The 20,156-nt window shown below is 42.2% G+C and overlaps 1 protein-coding gene across 1 annotated transcript; it reads right to left on the reverse strand.

Moving 5' to 3' along the window:
- Positions 1-629: 629 nt before the first annotated feature.
- On the reverse strand, positions 630-16,650 carry LOC126428392 (uncharacterized). Its single transcript, XM_050090316.1, has 2 exons — positions 16,029-16,650; positions 630-667 (listed from the first exon to the last, which is right to left on the reverse strand). Exons 1-2 carry the CDS (start codon positions 16,648-16,650, stop codon positions 630-632), a joined length of 660 nt encoding a protein of 219 aa, XP_049946273.1.
- Between the last annotated feature and the right edge of the window lie 3,506 nt (positions 16,651-20,156).

The raw sequence follows: 20,156 nt of genomic DNA on the forward strand, positions 1-20,156 counted from the left end.
AGGTTGATCCTAACAGTTTTTTTTGTGGATGATGTGGAGGTTATTGATGCAGCAACACGTTGAATCAGACGTCGAGCAGCAGAGTGATAACATGAGGGCATACAGACCCTCCCCGTGAGGTGGCGTAAGGCCGTCATATTAAACGAAGATTATGTTGAAAAACAGGATTTTTTAGCCAAAAGAGTGGGAAATAATTTCGTTGAACCGTAAAATTACTACTGGTTCACCAAAGGTTATTAATCACAATTAATACACAAAATGTAAAGTGGAAGTAGGTGCCAAGGAATAACCGGTGAAATTACACACAATTTTCAGTAACACACTTTATTCAAATTTGGTGCAAGACTTTACGATATTTAAAAAACAATCAACAATTTACGACAGGAAAGGACTTTTAAATTATTAAATTATTATAAAAAAATTTCACGCCAGTAAAAGGCAAGTACAGGCAAGCAATTTAACGTATACAACGCGACGCAGTATAATATTTGAAGCTCAGCTAAATTACAGGTGAATTTCCCTCCATTAATACGGTAAATGAATACAATTTGAATATATGGCTTCACTTTTGGGCAGACAAATTTCCCATTTGGTTACAACAGCCGTAGCTACGGCCGCCCACAACACGCTCACTCAGGCTCATTAAATGGCACAGAATCTAACTTGTCTGCAACATATAAAGACAATCCTGTTTACAAAAGTTCTCAAAATAGAAAAACCAAAACGCATGAGTCATGCACAAATGGGACACACACAAACACACACACACACACACACACACACAATTAATAACATTAACATTTCCAAAATATATAAAATAAAAAATTTTACAAATTTCTGCCAGTTATCTTACGGCGAACACACACGCTCGCAAGGTAGGACTTGCGAACTTACACAACATTCTCCTTTCAAAGCAACAATTTCTACCCGTAATGAAGTGGCAAACTTTTTCATGGCAGGAAAACACACTAATAAACAACTACCTGTATAGAACACGTTGGCCCGCATCTCGTGGTCGTGCGGTAGCGTTCTCGCTTCCCATGCCCGGGTTCCCGGGTTCGATTCCCGGCGGGGTCAGGGATTTTCTCTGCCTCGTGATGGCTGGGTGTTGTGTGCTGTCCTTAGGTTAGTTAGGTTTAAGTAGTTCTAAGTTCTAGGGGACTGATGACCATAGATGTTAAGTCCCATAGTGCTCAGAGCCATTTGAACCATTTTTAGAACACGTTGAGTAAAAGTCTTAAAAGGTATTGAATTGGAATAACACACAACAGTTTTTGCTGACTAGAAAACTATAAAAAAAAATCCACTACGGCGTTCATTAACAATCTTTCTTGATTATAACCAAATATACATAAACACTAATTTACACAATTTACGGCTTCCAGATGAGCACGAATTCGTTATGCAATTGACTAGTTCTTACCACGAGGCAAAAGGAATTTATCTTCCTTCTTAGAGTACCTTTTACACGTGAGTCTAGTAATACTAGTTATAGCAGGCGAGAGAATGGATCAGGTCCTAGTGCCTCGCATTTCAAACAGTACAGCCATTGGTGCCTTAGACTTTCACAGACATGGCAGAGGCTAAAAGTCGAATAAACCCGTAGATAAACTGAGAGGGGAAAGAAGCAGTCCGAACCACAGATTTACTCTGACTCCCCCCTCCCCCCCGATTCGTCTTCAAAAGGGGACCAACTGACCATCCTTTCTAATATTACCACCTTCCCGCGGGTGGGCAGACGAGAATGAATGGCGGGAACCCCCCAAAATATACGGCTGGTATAATTAACAAGAATAAGTAAATTGAATTGGATTAAACTTCATAAAATCTGTTAACAATCAACACTCAACTTCTGGTGCGTTACGACTCCCAGGACTGAACCAACGCAGCACCTCCAAATGCTTTGCCGAGCCGCCCGCTGCCAGCCGTTTCAACGGACGCAGGAAGGCGCGCCGATTTTCAGAACCTCCTCGCCGGTCGACAGCATACGGCCGAACTGCAGATTAGGCCCCTCGCGGATTATATTACTTTTCGAGGTTTCGTGCCTCAGTCTCTAAAAACGGAACGCTTATCGGACCAATTTTTTTGTCCGTCTTTGTTTCTGTCTGTCTGTTTGTTTGCCCGACTGTTAAGAACCCTTTTTCTCAGCATCGGACGGATGTATCAAGTTCAAAATTATGTCAAATACTGAGCTATATGGTCCCTTGGCGGTATAATAAATGATAGCTTCTAAGTCGATACAATGAAAAGATACGGTCATTTATGTCACATGTCTCATCTAACACTATAGGATGCTTCCCGCTGATCTAGAATCATGAAATTTGGTGTGAAGCAAGGTTTCCCATGCCAAACCAAAGAAAAAACTGAAAACTGAAAATTAAGTAACTATATCACATGAAAAAAAATTGTCAGACGTTCATTCTGCGAATATTTGTTTCACATACAACTTGAAACGCCGTATCTACGTGCAGTAATCGCCCCTGGACATCTGGTGATGGATAAATTCCGAAACGCGTCGTATAAGCTATAAAGTCATTCAATGCCTGATGTTTGACTTTCGCCACTGCGATCCAGTCAAGAGTGAATAGAGAACTACTGATTATTATAACAGTGGTCACCTGTCAGGAGACTTACGTCGCATTAATATTATTGACATTAAAACAGTCTCGAAAATCTTGGAATCCCTGGTACTGATATCACGTCGGAAGCAATGTCGATAACTGGGAATCATTGTCAATCTTATCGATTCCCGCAATGAATGAACTGTCTATGTACATGGAACCCTCAGAGTTTTGGGAGACTTAAGATCAAATAAGGAGGAGGAGGAGATTAGAGTTTAACGTCCCGTCGACAACTCGGTCATTAGAGACGGAGCACAAGATCGGATTAGGGAAGCATGGGGAAGGAAATTAGCCGTGCCCTTTCAAACGAACCATTCCGGCATTTGTCTGAAACGATTTAGGGAAATCATGGGAAATCTAAATCAGGATGACCGGAGACAGGTTTGAACCGTAGTCCTCCCGAATGCGACTCCAGTGTGCTAACCACAGCGCCACCTCGCTCGGTGGTCAAATAAGGCAGAAGGCATAGATAACAGCACATCAGAATCTCTAAAACCATTGGGGGAAGTGGCAACAAAACGACTAATCACGTTGGTGTGTAGAATGTATGAGTCTGACGACACATCATTTGACTTTCGGAAAAATATCATCCACACAATACCGAAGACTCCAAGAGCTGACAAGCGTGAGAATTATCTCACAATCAGCTTAACAGCTCACGCATGCCGGTTGCTGACAAGGATAATATACAGAAGAATGAAAAATAAAATTGTGTTAGATGATGATTATTTTGACTTTAGGAAATGTAAAGCCAACAGAGAGGCAATTCTGACGCTACGCTTGATAATGGAAGAAACGCAAGAGACTTTCGTACTATTTACCTGGGAAAAGCGTTTGACAAATTCAAATGGTGCAAGATGTTCGAAATTCTGAGGAAATGGGGTTAAGCCATAGGGAAGACGGGTAATATACAATATTTACAAGAGCCAAAGGGGATAATAAGAATGCAGAACCAAGAGTGAAGTGATCGGATTAAAAAGGGTGTAAGACAAGGATGTAGCCCTTCGTCCCTTCTGTTCGATCTGTACATCGAAGAAGGAATGATGGAAGTAAAAGAAATGTTCAAGAGTGGGCTTAATATTCAAGATGAAAAGTGAAAGTGGAGTTACACGATCTGCTGAATGGAATGAACAGTCTAATGAGTACAGGATATGGATGATTCAGAGTAAATCGAAAAAAGACGAAAGTAATGAGAAGTAGCAGAAACGAGTACAGCGAGGAACTTAATATCAGGATTGACGATCACGAAGTAATGGCTCTGAGCACTATGGGACTTAATATCTGTGGTCATCAGTCCCCTAGAACTTAGAACTACTTAAACCTAACTAACCTGTCATACACACCCAAGCCTGAGGCAGGATGCGAACCTGCGACCGTAGCGGTCGCGCAGTTCCAGACTGAAGCGCCTAGAACCGCTCGGCCACCCCGGCCGGCGATCACGAAGTAGATGAAGTTAAGGAAACCTATTAACTAGACAGCAAAATGACAAATGACGGACAGGGCAAAGAGGACATCAAAAGCAGACTAGCACTGGCAAAAAGGGCATTTCTGGCCAAGAGAAGTGTTCTAGTATCAAGCAGAGGTCTTCATTTGAGGAAGAAATTTCTGAGAAAGTATGTTTGGAGCACAGCGTTGTATGGTAGTGAAACATGGACTGTAGGAAAACCGGAACAGAAGACAATCGTAGCATTTGAGATGTGATGCTACAGACGAATGTTGCAAATTAGATGGATTGATAGAGGAATGAGAGGGCTCTACGCAAAATGGGAGTGAAAAACACTGAGAAGGAGAAGGGATAGGACGGTAGGACATCTCTTAAGACAAGAGGGAATGACTTCCATGGTACTAGAGGGAGCTGTAGAGGGCGAAAACTGTAGAGGAAGACAGAGATTGGAATACATCCAGCAAATAATTGAGGACGTAGGTTGCAAGTGTTACTCTGAGATGAAGTAGTTCACACAGGAGAGGAATTCATAGTGGGCAGCACCAAACCAGTCAGAAGACTGATGACCAAAAACAAAAAAAAAAGTGTGGTTATAATTAAACATTCGCCACTTGAAAGGGCGCGCATGCCCGCATGAAATACGAGTGATTATAGCACAACGAACCATTGAGAAAATATTTGTGAGGACCTGCGAAAGAGAAATAACGTACAATCTATTGAAAGCTGTACATTTGGGTGTCCACATAAGGGGGTAGCATTTTTCGATTTTGTACCATGTTTACGTTCCAGATTACAAACGTTGCTCATTGTGACGACCATCTACACCCACGATGGCCTGGAAGCACACTAGAGATGCAACTTCACAATTGTTCGCAGCACTTTTCGAACCGTGGACCACGGAATGGTCAGCTGTGGGGACACAGCTCGTGCGCTGCCTGAAGATCGCACACTGCGTCCAGAATTCTCAGCCATGGCGGCAGTAACTTCTTCAGCAATTTGTGGCGCAGTTGCTCTCTCCTAGGAGCAGTTCCTATTCCGCAGTTAATTCCAACTTACGAATCACGTTCTTTAATCCCAGTACAGAAAGAGGACCTCTCCATATTCCTTCAGTGCGTCGATACTCGCGAAGAAAACAAAAAGTAAAGAAAAGAACTGGAACCCTCGGTGCGCAAGTCCTGCTCGCAACTGGTCAATTTTATTTAATCAGATCGTAGGAGAGCGGCTGTGATATAGCCTAGTGTATTTGTGTGTGTGTGTGTGTGTGTGTGTGTGTGTGTGTGTGTGTGTGTAATATAAAGGCACATTTGCATGCCGTGCGTGGGTTTCCTCGGAAACGCGAAATCTTAATTAAATAATTAATCTGTGAGAAATAAATAAAGCCTATGGCACAGAACTGCAGCGCTGTGTCGCTGATAAAACAAAAACAGAATTACGTTACTCGTATGTTTGATTAAGAAAAAGGAAGAGCTCTCGTTGAAGTGGTGCGAGAAGCACGTATTTTAGTTTATTGTCTGGCACACCGCCATATTTCATGATATAGAAAATTACTGCGAGTTGCAACCATACTAGGCACTCGATTCTGTAAAGAATTTATATTTATAAAAGTAAGTAGGATTATGAACTGTAGGCTTATTCATTGAATATATCTGATTTAATTAACTGTGTAATTTTTTTGTTTAGTAGACAATCACCTCTGTACGACGTTTTGGCATGGCTGGCAAATTATTGTAATATTGAGATTTAGTTTATGAGTCCGCACCTACCGCAGCAGTCTTTGGAATCGATTTAATTACGAAGTCCGATTATTTCAGTTTTATTTCACGGTCAAGTACGAGTAACATTGCCTTTACGAAAAAGCCATTGTCAAGCGTCTGATACCGAATAATCAAAACCTGACGACTCATAGGAGAGCCAATCATACAGATAAAATATAATTAATATTTTATTTTATTTTATTTTATTTTATTTATTTTATATTGGCGACTGCGTGTCGGACTTGTTATTTTGTCATTTGTTACATTGTTCTCTTTGTTTCATGTGAAAAATCAACCTTCTGGTCCTGGACTTGACTATATGAGAAATAAAAAAAATCAGAAGATATTTGCCAATTATAAAATTTTGCGGGAAGACGCAAAGAAGCTTCCAGCAAAATAAGGTAAGACGCAGCATCTTTGCATTAGCAGGCTTGACCAGACGTATAATTCAGTGTATTAGCTTTTCAGTAAAATTCTGTAGTGTTTCTTTTCCGCATAACAGTTTCAGTGATAAATTCCATTCTCAGTATTTTTCCTTAAACAATAACGTATGCAACAATACCAATACACGAGTGTACAATATGGCCGACTTCTGTACGATATCATGTAACATGGCCAGCAGCCATTACCAATAATCTCAGATTCAGTTTATATTTTTAAATTAACAGACAGCCATTGTTGCTACGACCGATTCATACTCAACTGTATTTTATTTTAAAATCAGTGTCAAATATTTTCTTGAAACATATATCACGTGTGGCATGGTAATAACTAGAAAACAATACGCAAAAATGGAACAGCAAAGACGTACTATTCAGACGCAATCCGACTCGGACGAGAGACAAATGTTAGAAAATGACTTTACGACAGCAACCGGTAGTGACGATTCATCAAACATTGACGCAAGTGTTGACGAAAATTTTGACAATAGGCCTTCCACCACAAAAATTTCAAAGTCTCAATCAGAGCCCATGTTAATGCATGACGTCACGTCTAATGACGCGGCGGGGGCAGAGACCTTGCAAACGGTAAACATTGCCGACATGTTACAAATGCTAATGAAACAAAACGCCGAAAACATGGCAACCTTACAGATGCAAAATGAACAGTTAAAGACACAAAATGACGAAATTAAATCTGACCTCATAGCAATCAAGGCATGTAATGACACTTTGTGTAAACGTGTGGAACTTATAGACGCCACACTGACCAAACAGATGACTGAACTCAGTACGAAATTTTCCAAGCTTAATACGAGACAAGAAAAGACTACAAATGACGTAGCACTTTTACAGACACAATTAAAAAACCTTAATGTCACGTGTGAAGCTCTTACTGAACAAATTCAAACATATCCTTCAGTACACGACAACCTTGAAAAACGAATTACTGACGTGCAGAATAAATTTGACGATGTTGAACAACACCTGACTGACATCTTACAATCTGATGCCACAGCTCATTTTCAAAATATTAATAAAGAATTTCATGATTGGGTAGAGAACAAAGACAAACATTTTGATAGATGCATACGTGAAAATTTACCAACAATTGTGCACGACTCCGTAGCGGAATACATCACTAATAACAAACAGCTGATTAGTGACGCAGTACAATCCGTCACTGCACCCATGAGACAATTCACCGATCAACCACAGTCTGAATGTAACGAAAATATCAGTCAGAATGTACAGTTCAGAAATCAATATACATTCGAGTATGACGCACACATACCGCACACAACATACACACAAGAACAAAACACACCACGACAACAACACATACCACAACGTGCAAACACAAACACAAGGTATTATCATGGTAAACCACAGCAACATTATCGTAATTACTCGCCAGCTGAGCATTGCAGTAATTACAGTGGTACAAATCCATATCATAATGCAAAGGAAGAAGAAAGCTTAATGAAACACAGGCAATTTCAGATTTTTATCCCAGAAAAACGAACCATTCATCCGGTGATTTTTCTCAAATCTTTTAGTAACGCATTTCCACGCACTTGGAGTGACCGGAAAAAGATTTCATATATTGTCGGTTACATCCAAGGCGATGCAGCTGTCTGGGCATACAGTCAAGCTGACGTATGTACCACGTACAGTGAGTTTGAGCGTGCTTTTCTGAACAAATTCTGGTCGCAATCCGTTCAGGAGCGACTCAGAAGACAAATTTTAGAACCTGAAACTTTTAACAGTAAAAATGGTAACTTACGCAGATATTTTGAAAAATACTTGAACATGGGACACTTTTTAGACGAACCAGTCGCAACACGTGATATACTCCGAGCGTTGAAGGCCAAATTGCCTTTCAACATTAAGGAAAAACTTCTACATATCCCAGATGACGATTCAGATTATTTTTTAACAGCTTTAGATTCGGTTGACATGTTACTTGAAGATCAGCGCTTCGCGCGGCAAAACAGCAGCCACAATGTTTACACTAGTGGTATGCAAAACATGCAGGCTTGCCAACACAATTCTGGCGCGCCCACAGTTGGATACGCGGTACAACAAAAACAGCAAACTCACATGCCGTCTCAGTACGGAAATCAAAATCAACACGCGTATTCCAATACGAACAACAATTACAACAGTAATAACACTTCATGCGGCAATCCATACAAAAGGCACCGCGGTAATAACAACAACGGTAACAACGGATACAAATGTAACAACAAAAACACAAACAGAAATAGAAATAATAATAACTACGAGCCAAGACAGCATCAAGATTGGACTCGTAACGATCAGTACTTTCATTCAAACTCTGCTTTACCACAGCAGCCACCAGGTCAAAATTGGAGCATACCTTACGACCGACAGGTAAGTTATAATGCGCAACAGCAACAACAACCGCAAAGGTTTGGAGATCATAATAGGCAATATCCGAATGTGAATATAATAGAAATGACACCTGATGCACAACCTCAATCTGAGTCAGTACCTAGTACAAATTGTCGCGTCCCAAGCGTGGGTATTGCGAGGGATTGGGCGACACGGTTCGTGGATGGGATTTTAGCCGGTTGACCGTAATGAGAGGGAGACTTTTGATCTGGCTAAGATGTATAATCCCTGGTTTTCACAAGGCTAGGAAGGTGATAGAAATTAAAGTCGTGATAACTTTAATAAATTGCAGTTTATTCTAAGTGAATACAAATCGCCCTATCTGACGGTGGTTGCACTCACAGGAAGGCCAAGTCTAACACAGAGACGGTGACTGACTCCACCGTTCCGACTGCCTACTAGAAGTTCTGCAACGTTTCTTAACACCCTACGTTAGAGTCCCGCGGCTACGCCCTGACGCTCTCCAGCGACTATCTCCGGCTGCCTGCCTACAGCCCGTTCCCCAGCCCAAGTCGGCTGCTGCTATCTAACTCTTCGCCCTCACCAGACAAAACTTAGCTTCCCAGAGCGGCGTGCTCTCGGGTTTTGTTAACGTTTCCCCTCCGACCCCGCCAGCGCTTGGCCTGACGCAGCGTCGAAGGCAACGTGCCCTTATTTGGTAGCGTTAAAACATTGTTGTTGCTATTGTTCTTCAGAGGCTGAGTGGAGGGGCAGAGACGCCTCTCCCTATATGGTCACACACTGCGTCCTGAGCCCTTCATTGGCTCCTCATGACGTAGTGCTGACCCCACCAAGAGCCCTCTTTCTTTCTCTCTCCACTCCCAAACCTCTCTCTCTAGCCAGGAATGCTTTCTTGTTGATAGTCTTAATTGAATGCTTATCATGCACCCCTGCACAGACCCTCGTTTGTATTTGCTGGCTGTTTACTTTCCTATCAACGCGCCCAGCTGCCCAGCCGTTCGAGTGCCGCCTCGGCTGGCCCTTCGGCCACGCCTGGCGTCCCAGCGCTACAATCTTAACTTCTCCCTACGTACTATTTTTAAGGTACTGCTTTTTAGACTTGGCTTGTTCCTGCGGTTACAACACCTCCCCCGCCAGGGAAATTGGCGTTACTCCTCAGAGTAGCGTCAATTGAGATTCTCTCATTTTATTTTCTTACATTTTCTTTTGTTACATATATTACACTTCATATGTTTTCTTTTTCTTTCATCTATACTTAATTTCATGTGAGACACAAACATTTTACACATGCATTTGTCATGATACACTTTTTCTTCTTTTCTTTTAAATCATTGTTAAATCATTGATACAATTACAATCAAGGTACATTTTTAAACATTGATGCAAAATACCACTTTCATTCTACATTGGTAATTACAAGTACGTACAGTTTCATAAAACATGGACAAACACTAAAATCGATTACACCTTTTTCATAAGACACTTCTAATATATTGTAACTGTAGGTTTGACTTATCGTCTGTTTCTGAACAGAACTGACTCTTCTTGGTTTTTACCACATCTTTCGTATACTACTATCTCTTCGGTGTCTTTATTAGCTTGTCTTCTACTTAAGCTAGTCTCTGGATATTGATTTACTATGGTGTTTCTTATACATACTTTCCCACAACAGTTACTATCGTCAAAGTACTTCCATAAACTTTTGAAGCATTCTTTACAGCATTTACAATTTCTACAACAACATGTTATTACAATAACAATGACTATTGCTATAGCTATGTATGTAGTTACAGAGTAATGGGTAAGGTATCGGGAGTATTTTAGTTCTTCCTCCTGCATTTCTGCCATCCGCTGGACATCGTCCAACCTTTTCCCAGCGACCTTCAAGTCGTCTAATTGGGTTACTACCTGCTCCAGTGGTAAATCTAAAGTTAGCATTGAGACGTTCTTCTTTTCTTCGTTTACTACACAACAGTCAAATTCTAAATTAATTTGAGGTATTATATCCTTTTTCGTTACGTTACTATGAATTACTCTATCTGTTTGTATGAACACTCTCGTTCCATACCCTTTACATTTGCTATAAAAGCTTATCTTTCCTACCCCTTTCATTAATAAATCCTTCGGGGGTTCCTTTCCACATAATACTGTTAGTCCTTCTTCCTTCGGAGCTACATATAGCCACTCATTACTGTTTAGATGGGTCCAAAGGCTCTGATTTAGTGCGACTATTTTTCGCACACAATCTTCCGGAATTTCTCTTACCGGTTGTAATAATTTGGCTTCGCATTCCTCATGGTCGAATGTCGATAGTAATGCAAATGACTGTCTGCACAGTCTTCTGCTCTTACTCAATTCTTTACATTTTAAATCATCCGCGGAAAGTTTCGCGTACTGCCTTTTGGATTCATCTATCAGTAGAAATTCTTTCTCTGGCTGTATGTATATGTACCTTCCTTTCATATTTGGGATCTCCTTTGGTAATGGGAGAACTCTGTACAAATTGAAATTATTATTATCTATTAAGGGGATATTAATTACATACCCTAGTATGCTGCCGGAAATGAACACATCTAAGTCAATTATTCTTAACAAGAGGTAGCCTGATGACTCCGCGAGAGGAACAGGAAACTTCACGTCCTTTAATTCGTCTCGGATTAAACTTAGATACTTCACAATTTGCACTGGGTTAATTATGTGAGGCTGAAGTATTCCTTTTTGAGCATTTACAATGGCATTTATCATTTGCTCATACTCTTCCTCGATTTGGCCAAACACTGCCGCTAACTGTAATACTTGTTCCGTTACGGTGGCAAAAGTTGCTACTCGTTTGAAACCTATATCTGTCTCCTTCACGTATTCTTTCATAAACCTTTCGAGTCTCTGCATGCCTGTTCTTAAAATGTGTTCGTTTGATTCTAGTGTATACACTGTTCTGTTTACTCCTGCTAACGTGGCCCTTACCACTGCCACCTGTTCCTTAGTTAACCTCAGCAACCCTTCCGAATTCTTTTCCATAGCATCTATTCTTTCCTTATAATATGCTGCGTCTGCTTCGTCCAATGTTCCGAACAGTATTTTACTTACCTGTCCGACGAAGTTGAACACTCCTCTCTTCCTTCTGGTTTCGTGTTTTGTGAGTTGCTGTACGCGTTGCTGTAGCCCTGTAATCTTTTCAACGTGATGTGTAACTTGCTGATCTAATACCCTACATTCTATTAATCCAATGTTTAATTGTTTCAATGTGTCACGGCACCGCTGCACCGCTGCCTTACCGTACCTCTCGGCTTTTTGGAATCTTTCTGTTATTACATCTAAATTAACATATGTAACTATCCTCCATGTGGTACTGTATATCTCTATTTGTCCTACGTGATCGTAATATAGTCCTGATGAGCTTGGTATTGAGGTCACTTTAAAATCGTTCGTTTCGTATTCTGATGCAACGAAGTTGTATGTGGCTATCACTATGATGAGTTGCATCACTTGCCACTTGAGTGCCATACCTGAAATTTAAAAGAACTGTTTCAGCCTGTTGGCATGTACTTTTGTTTCTTTACTTCTTTTAACTCTTATGACTACGTTAGGACCTTCCACTTTTAATACTTCAAATGGACCTCTCCATTGCGAATCTAGTTTCCGAGATCTACCACGTCTCACTGATTCGTCGTGTAATAATACCTTGTCCCCTACATTAAATTCTTTTGGGTTCTGTTTCAAATCATACTGTCCTTTACTGATTACCTTACTTTTTATAATAGAATCCCTAGCCACTCTATGGGCTTCCTGCATTCTTGCTCTTAGCTTATTTACATACGAGTCATAATCGTAACTTACCTGCGGTGTTTCTTGCTGCAGTACTCCTGGTATGTTAACCTTTCTTCCGTACATTAACTCAAATGGTGTATAACCTGTGCTGCTGTGTGGTGTAGTGTTGAATACAAAAATTGCATACGGTACCCATTTGTCCCATGAACTTTGATCTCCTGTTACAAAATGTCTGAGATATTCTACAATTGTTCTATGACTCCTTTCTAGAGCACCATTTGACTCAGGGTGGTACGCTGTGGTATTTATACGTTTTACCTTCAACAATTTACATACACTTTTAAACACATCACTCAGAAAATTCGATCCTTGATCAGTTAACAAAACTGATGGAATCCCATATCTTAGTACTATATTTTCCACAAACGCTTCTGCTACAGTTTCCGCGTCTTGCTTATCAATCGGGACTGCTACTGTGAATTTACTCAGATCGTCTTGGAACGTTAGCATGTATCTTTTCCCTGTACTAGATACATCTAGTGGACCCACTATATCCATTGCACATTTTTCAAATATTGTCTCAGCTGTGTCTGTAATTTCTAAAGGCATCCTTGTTTTCATTTGTGTGTTTTTGTTCTTTTGACATGATGGACACTTTCTAATATAATTTTCAATGTCTCGCTTCATTCCGCGCCACTGCTTGTACGCTTTTATCCTCTCGAATGTCCTATGCATTCCCTGGTGCCCTCCCAAGGGATTATCATGCATCTCCTTTAATATGCTTTCCTTTTCTTCGGGGCTAATTTCCTCACTACCATTTGTTTCCTGCTTTATTTCACCTGACACTTGCGCTTGCCGCACATTTACGGAACTCTGTTCCGCCTTTGCTTGTGCTACGGAGGTTCTTTCCGCCTCCACATTTCGCTTTGACATTCTCTCTTCCTTTTCTTCCTGCCGTATCCGGCTTAACGCGTCTGCATTACTGTTTAGCCTTCCTGGCTTATATACTACCTCGTAGTCGTACTCTTCGAGCTTCAGTCTCCACTTCAAGAGCCTCGAACTCGGATCCTTTACACTGAAAATCCATGTTAGTGGCTTATGGTCTGTCACCACTGTGAATTTTCGCCCATACACGTATGGCCTAAACTGCTTTACCGCGTACACTATAGCCAACAACTCTTTTTCCGTTGTACTATAGTTCAGTTCTGCTTTGTTCAGTGCTCTGGATGCATATGCAATCGGCAAGTCTTCGCCAATCTTTTTCCCTTGCGATAACACGGCTCCCAACGCTGCGTTACTCGCATCCGTTGTAATTATAAACGGTTTCGTGAAGTCAGGATACTGAAGTAACGGAGGATTCACTAATTTCTCTTTCAGTTCCTCGAACGCATTCTTCTGTCGTTCTCCCCATTGGTACTCTACTCCTTTCTTTAGGAGCTCATGGAGAGGTTTCGCAATTTTGCTGAAATTGGCAATGAAACGTCGATAGTACCCTATCAATCCCAGAAACCCTTTTAGTTCTTTTGTTGTTCTCGGCTGTGGGAAGAACTTCACCTTCTCCACCTTTGCCATATCCGGTGATATTCCTTTGTCCGTGATACAATGACCTAGGAATATTACCTCCTTCCTCAGAAATTCACACTTGTCTGGTTGCAACTTCAGATTATGCTCGCGCAACCTGTCAAATATTTCCCGGAGCTTTTCGTTATGCTCCTGCAGGTTTCTCCCATAACATACTATGTCGTCCAAATAGACAAAACATTTAACACCCTGTAAACCTGCCAGTACTGTGTTCATCAGTCTCTGGAAACATCCTGGGGCTCCCTTCAGTCCCATCGGCATTCTTTTGTATTCGTAATGTTGATAGTTTGAGCTGAATGCCGTTTTCTCTCTGTCCTTCTCGTCCGTCAATATTTGATGGTACCCGCTTGCAAGGTCAAGCGTCGAGAAGTACTTGGCTTGCCCTAATTGATCCAAGATATCGGAGATATTCGGCAGTGGAAATGCATCGCCTACCGTGATGTCATTTAATTGTCGGTAGTCCACTACTATTCTCCATTTCTGCTTGCCGCTGGCATCTAACTTCTTTGGAACTAACAGTAACGGTGCGTTCCATGCGCTCTTGCTTTCGACAATTATGTCATCCTTCAGCATTTGTTCTATTTGCTCTTTTAGCACTTCCTTTTGCGCTTCAGGGATCCTGTACGGTCTAGCGTTCACTACTTTCCCCGCGTGTTCCGGCGCAATCGGTATTCTATGTTTCACTGCAGAAGTATAGGACAATTTGTCCCCCGGCAGATGAAATACATCTCCGTACTCCGTGCAGACCTCTGCTAGAGCGCTCTTTTCTTCGCCGTTCAAATGATCCATTCTGAGCTGCCTTCGCAACACACTAGCACGACTTTCCGTCTTACCTACTGCCTCAGTGCTACATTTTACTTCGCGAACTTTCGCTATTCTTTCTACTTCTTCCGTTATTAGTCTTACACTTCCTAATCGAACTCTGTCCTCTGACACGTTCAATGCACTTACTATGCATTTCCCATTTCGCACTTTTACTAAGGACTCAGGTACATGCACCCCTTGTGCAATCTCCTGCCTTGGTATGACCATTTCTCGTTCGATTCCCCGTGGTACCTTTCCGTCCACTTTCAACAACATTATTCTTTCTTCCCGGGGCCCTATCTCCCCTCCTATTTCTGAATCTGCTTCTATCTCGTGTCCCTTTGGTTCTTCCTCTACTACTAAGGGTATATCTCGCCCTTTTAGTCTTATTACTTTACCCGCATAGTCCAGCTTGACTCTATGCTGTGTTAAGAAATTTCTCCCTATCAAACCGTCGTACGGAATGTCTAGGCCTCTACCGTACACGTGAAATTTCTGTTTCACCTTTTCAGATCCGTCTATACTTAAGTTTATTTGTACCGTGCCTATTGTGCTAACGGCTTCACTCGTTACACCTTTTAACCGAAGCTTTTCTGTCTCATTGATTCCCAGCCTACTCTTTACCGGAATACTCGTCCGCTTTAGCAAACACAATTGTGCTCCTGTATCTATTAATAACTTTAAATACTTCTTTAGTTCTACACAGTACAATACGACCACGTCGTTTTCTGTTGCACAGTCGATTACCCTCACTGTGGGCTTACCTATCGCAACAAGGCCCGACTGCGCGGCCTTGCCGCTTCTTAGTTTCCCTGTACCACCTTTCCTGTTTTACCCGATACTGGCACCCTGCCTTTTCTCCAGGCGTGCCAGGGCCCTTCGTGGCAATCTTTCGCGTAGTGGCCCTGCCGCTTACACTTAAAACATGCGACATCTTTTACTCTCGTACACGGAACTCCGCAGTTCCCCGGTAAATTACACTGTGGACATCTCCACTCTCGTAACCCTCCATCGGTTTCTCTGTGATTCCCTCTGAATTCCCTGACATCTATCGGGTGAACTTTCCTTAACCGCACCCTGCATTCCATGTCTGTGTGTCCCGGCTTGTCACGCCCATAGCAAAAATTTGTAAATTCTCTACCTGTCATGGTTCGTACTCTATGCTCTGGCCTGCTTTTCCTACACTTGCTCGCTATGTGACCTCTCAGCCCACAATTGAAACATTTTAACTCTTTACTTTCTCTCATGTTTTTTACAGCTTCCTTATTTCTAGTGTACGTTACCCTCGGGGCTAGTCCCCGCTCTCTCATAGACAATATCGCACTCTCTTCCTGCAGTGCCAATTCCACTGCTGCTGCCAACGTGATTTCGTCGCCTCTGCTTCTCACTATTGTCTGTATTCTGTCATTACTTAAACCCTGTATAAAACACGCTCTTCCTAGGGAGTCAACTAGTTCTATTGCACCTTTCAAGTTTTCTCGGGCCGTAACTCTATTTACTGCTTCTCGAAAGTCTCTCTGCATTTCATCAATTCTGCTTGCCCACATTGCTATTGGTTCCCCTTGTCCTTGTCTGGCTTGAAAAATTTTACAAGCGTAATAGTCTATAGTACGCTTACTGGCATAATTCTCTTCCAAAACGCGTTTCACCTCTTGCCACGTACCTGTGCGTTCACGCACCTGCAATCTCGACCTAGCTTCACCGGTTATTTTTGCCTTAACGAACTTTAATAACGTTTCGTGTTCCTCTGGCTTTACTAATTCAAAAGCTGCATCTACGTTTTCGATAAATTCCCTTAAGTCTTTCTTGTTCCCTTCGAACACTTTCGACACAATACATAGGGCCTCTTTCACTGACATCTTACCACTAGTGGAGGATGACGCAACTTCATTATTTAGGGGCATCTCAACTAAGTTAACACTTTACACAACAAAATACAATATTCTTAATACAGTTTTACAATTACCGCTTCTTTTGTGGTGCGCCGTCTGCTCTGTTGGCTCGCGTCGTCCTGCGCTGCTTCGCGCTCTCCTTGTGCCCGCGCTGTCCCGCGCTGTCCCGCGCTGCTCCGCGCTCTCTTTGTGCCCGCGCTGTCCCGCGCTGTTCCGCACTGCTCCGCGCTGTCTCTGCGCCCGCGCTGTCCCGCGCTGCTGCGATGCGCCGGCCGCCGTTCTGCTGGGCTGTGCCGACCCCGTCGCTCTCCTCGGTCGCCGCTGCTACGGCTGCTGCCGCTTCTGCTGCTGCTCGGCCCGGACCTTCGGACTCGAACGCTGGCTGCTTAGGCACCTCTGTGCCTCGTCGCTCCGCGTCGCGCTGCCGCTGTCCTGCGTTGCCCTGCACCCGCGAGGACTACCTTTCTGGACTCTAACGTACTGGTGCTACTAATGCTGAAAGTTGCGAGTCGCCACAACTTCCTGCCAATTGCCACAGTCGCTGTAGCAAAATCTAACGTCTTCCGTAGGTAGAAGCTTATGCGCCTTTGTGATAACCCCACATCTGACACCAAAAAGTTTTTTATTTATGTCGCGTCCCAAGCGTGGGTATTGCGAGGGATTGGGCGACACGGTTCGTGGATGGGATTTTAGCCGGTTGACCGTAATGAGAGGGAGACTTTTGATCTGGCTAAGATGTATAATCCCTGGTTTTCACAAGGCTAGGAAGGTGATAGAAATTAAAGTCGTGATAACTTTAATAAATTGCAGTTTATTCTAAGTGAATACAAATCGCCCTATCTGACGGTGGTTGCACTCACAGGAAGGCCAAGTCTAACACAGAGACGGTGACTGACTCCACCGTTCCGACTGCCTACTAGAAGTTCTGCAACGTTTCTTAACACCCTACGTTAGAGTCCCGCGGCTACGCCCTGACGCTCTCCAGCGACTATCTCCGGCTGCCTGCCTACAGCCCGTTCCCCAGCCCAAGTCGGCTGCTGCTATCTAACTCTTCGCCCTCACCAGACAAAACTTAGCTTCCCAGAGCGGCGTGCTCTCGGGTTTTGTTAACGTTTCCCCTCCGACCCCGCCAGCGCTTGGCCTGACGCAGCGTCGAAGGCAACGTGCCCTTATTTGGTAGCGTTAAAACATTGTTGTTGCTATTGTTCTTCAGAGGCTGAGTGGAGGGGCAGAGACGCCTCTCCCTATATGGTCACACACTGCGTCCTGAGCCCTTCATTGGCTCCTCATGACGTAGTGCTGACCCCACCAAGAGCCCTCTTTCTTTCTCTCTCCACTCCCAAACCTCTCTCTCTAGCCAGGAATGCTTTCTTGTTGATAGTCTTAATTGAATGCTTATCATGCACCCCTGCACAGACCCTCGTTTGTATTTGCTGGCTGTTTACTTTCCTATCAACGCGCCCAGCTGCCCAGCCGTTCGAGTGCCGCCTCGGCTGGCCCTTCGGCCACGCCTGGCGTCCCAGCGCTACAATCTTAACTTCTCCCTACGTACTATTTTTAAGGTACTGCTTTTTAGACTTGGCTTGTTCCTGCGGTTACAACACCTCCCCCGCCAGGGAAATTGGCGTTACTCCTCAGAGTAGCGTCAATTGAGATTCTCTCATTTTATTTTCTTACATTTTCTTTTGTTACATATATTACACTTCATATGTTTTCTTTTTCTTTCATCTATACTTAATTTCATGTGAGACACAAACATTTTACACATGCATTTGTCATGATACACTTTTTCTTCTTTTCTTTTAAATCATTGTTAAATCATTGATACAATTACAATCAAGGTACATTTTTAAACATTGATGCAAAATACCACTTTCATTCTACATTGGTAATTACAAGTACGTACAGTTTCATAAAACATGGACAAACACTAAAATCGATTACACCTTTTTCATAAGACACTTCTAATATATTGTAACTGTAGGTTTGACTTATCGTCTGTTTCTGAACAGAACTGACTCTTCTTGGTTTTTACCACATCTTTCGTATACTACTATCTCTTCGGTGTCTTTATTAGCTTGTCTTCTACTTAAGCTAGTCTCTGGATATTGATTTACTATGGTGTTTCTTATACATACTTTCCCACAACAGTTACTATCGTCAAAGTACTTCCATAAACTTTTGAAGCATTCTTTACAGCATTTACAATTTCTACAACAACATGTTATTACAATAACAATGACTATTGCTATAGCTATGTATGTAGTTACAGAGTAATGGGTAAGGTATCGGGAGTATTTTAGTTCTTCCTCCTGCATTTCTGCCATCCGCTGGACATCGTCCAACCTTTTCCCAGCGACCTTCAAGTCGTCTAATTGGGTTACTACCTGCTCCAGTGGTAAATCTAAAGTTAGCATTGAGACGTTCTTCTTTTCTTCGTTTACTACACAACAGTCAAATTCTAAATTAATTTGAGGTATTATATCCTTTTTCGTTACGTTACTATGAATTACTCTATCTGTTTGTATGAACACTCTCGTTCCATACCCTTTACATTTGCTATAAAAGCTTATCTTTCCTACCCCTTTCATTAATAAATCCTTCGGGGGTTCCTTTCCACATAATACTGTTAGTCCTTCTTCCTTCGGAGCTACATATAGCCACTCATTACTGTTTAGATGGGTCCAAAGGCTCTGATTTAGTGCGACTATTTTTCGCACACAATCTTCCGGAATTTCTCTTACCGGTTGTAATAATTTGGCTTCGCATTCCTCATGGTCGAATGTCGATAGTAATGCAAATGACTGTCTGCACAGTCTTCTGCTCTTACTCAATTCTTTACATTTTAAATCATCCGCGGAAAGTTTCGCGTACTGCCTTTTGGATTCATCTATCAGTAGAAATTCTTTCTCTGGCTGTATGTATATGTACCTTCCTTTCATATTTGGGATCTCCTTTGGTAATGGGAGAACTCTGTACAAATTGAAATTATTATTATCTATTAAGGGGATATTAATTACATACCCTAGTATGCTGCCGGAAATGAACACATCTAAGTCAATTATTCTTAACAAGAGGTAGCCTGATGACTCCGCGAGAGGAACAGGAAACTTCACGTCCTTTAATTCGTCTCGGATTAAACTTAGATACTTCACAATTTGCACTGGGTTAATTATGTGAGGCTGAAGTATTCCTTTTTGAGCATTTACAATGGCATTTATCATTTGCTCATACTCTTCCTCGATTTGGCCAAACACTGCCGCTAACTGTAATACTTGTTCCGTTACGGTGGCAAAAGTTGCTACTCGTTTGAAACCTATATCTGTCTCCTTCACGTATTCTTTCATAAACCTTTCGAGTCTCTGCATGCCTGTTCTTAAAATGTGTTCGTTTGATTCTAGTGTATACACTGTTCTGTTTACTCCTGCTAACGTGGCCCTTACCACTGCCACCTGTTCCTTAGTTAACCTCAG

This window comes from Schistocerca serialis, chromosome 12, assembly GCF_023864345.2.
Source record: "Schistocerca serialis cubense isolate TAMUIC-IGC-003099 chromosome 12, iqSchSeri2.2, whole genome shotgun sequence".
NCBI classification, from domain to species: domain Eukaryota; kingdom Metazoa; phylum Arthropoda; class Insecta; order Orthoptera; family Acrididae; genus Schistocerca; species Schistocerca serialis.

Bases quoted from the DNA above. Each gene is read 5' to 3' on its own strand.
- LOC126428392 (XM_050090316.1), bottom strand. From the start codon at position 16,650: ATGTCAGTGAAAGAGGCCCTATGTATTGTGTCGAAAGTGTTCGAAGGG. The intron at 668-16,028 runs GTAAAGAGTTAA...TATATGTTGCAG, and splicing joins TGTAAAAAACATGAGAGAAA to ACAAGTTAGATTCTGTGCCA.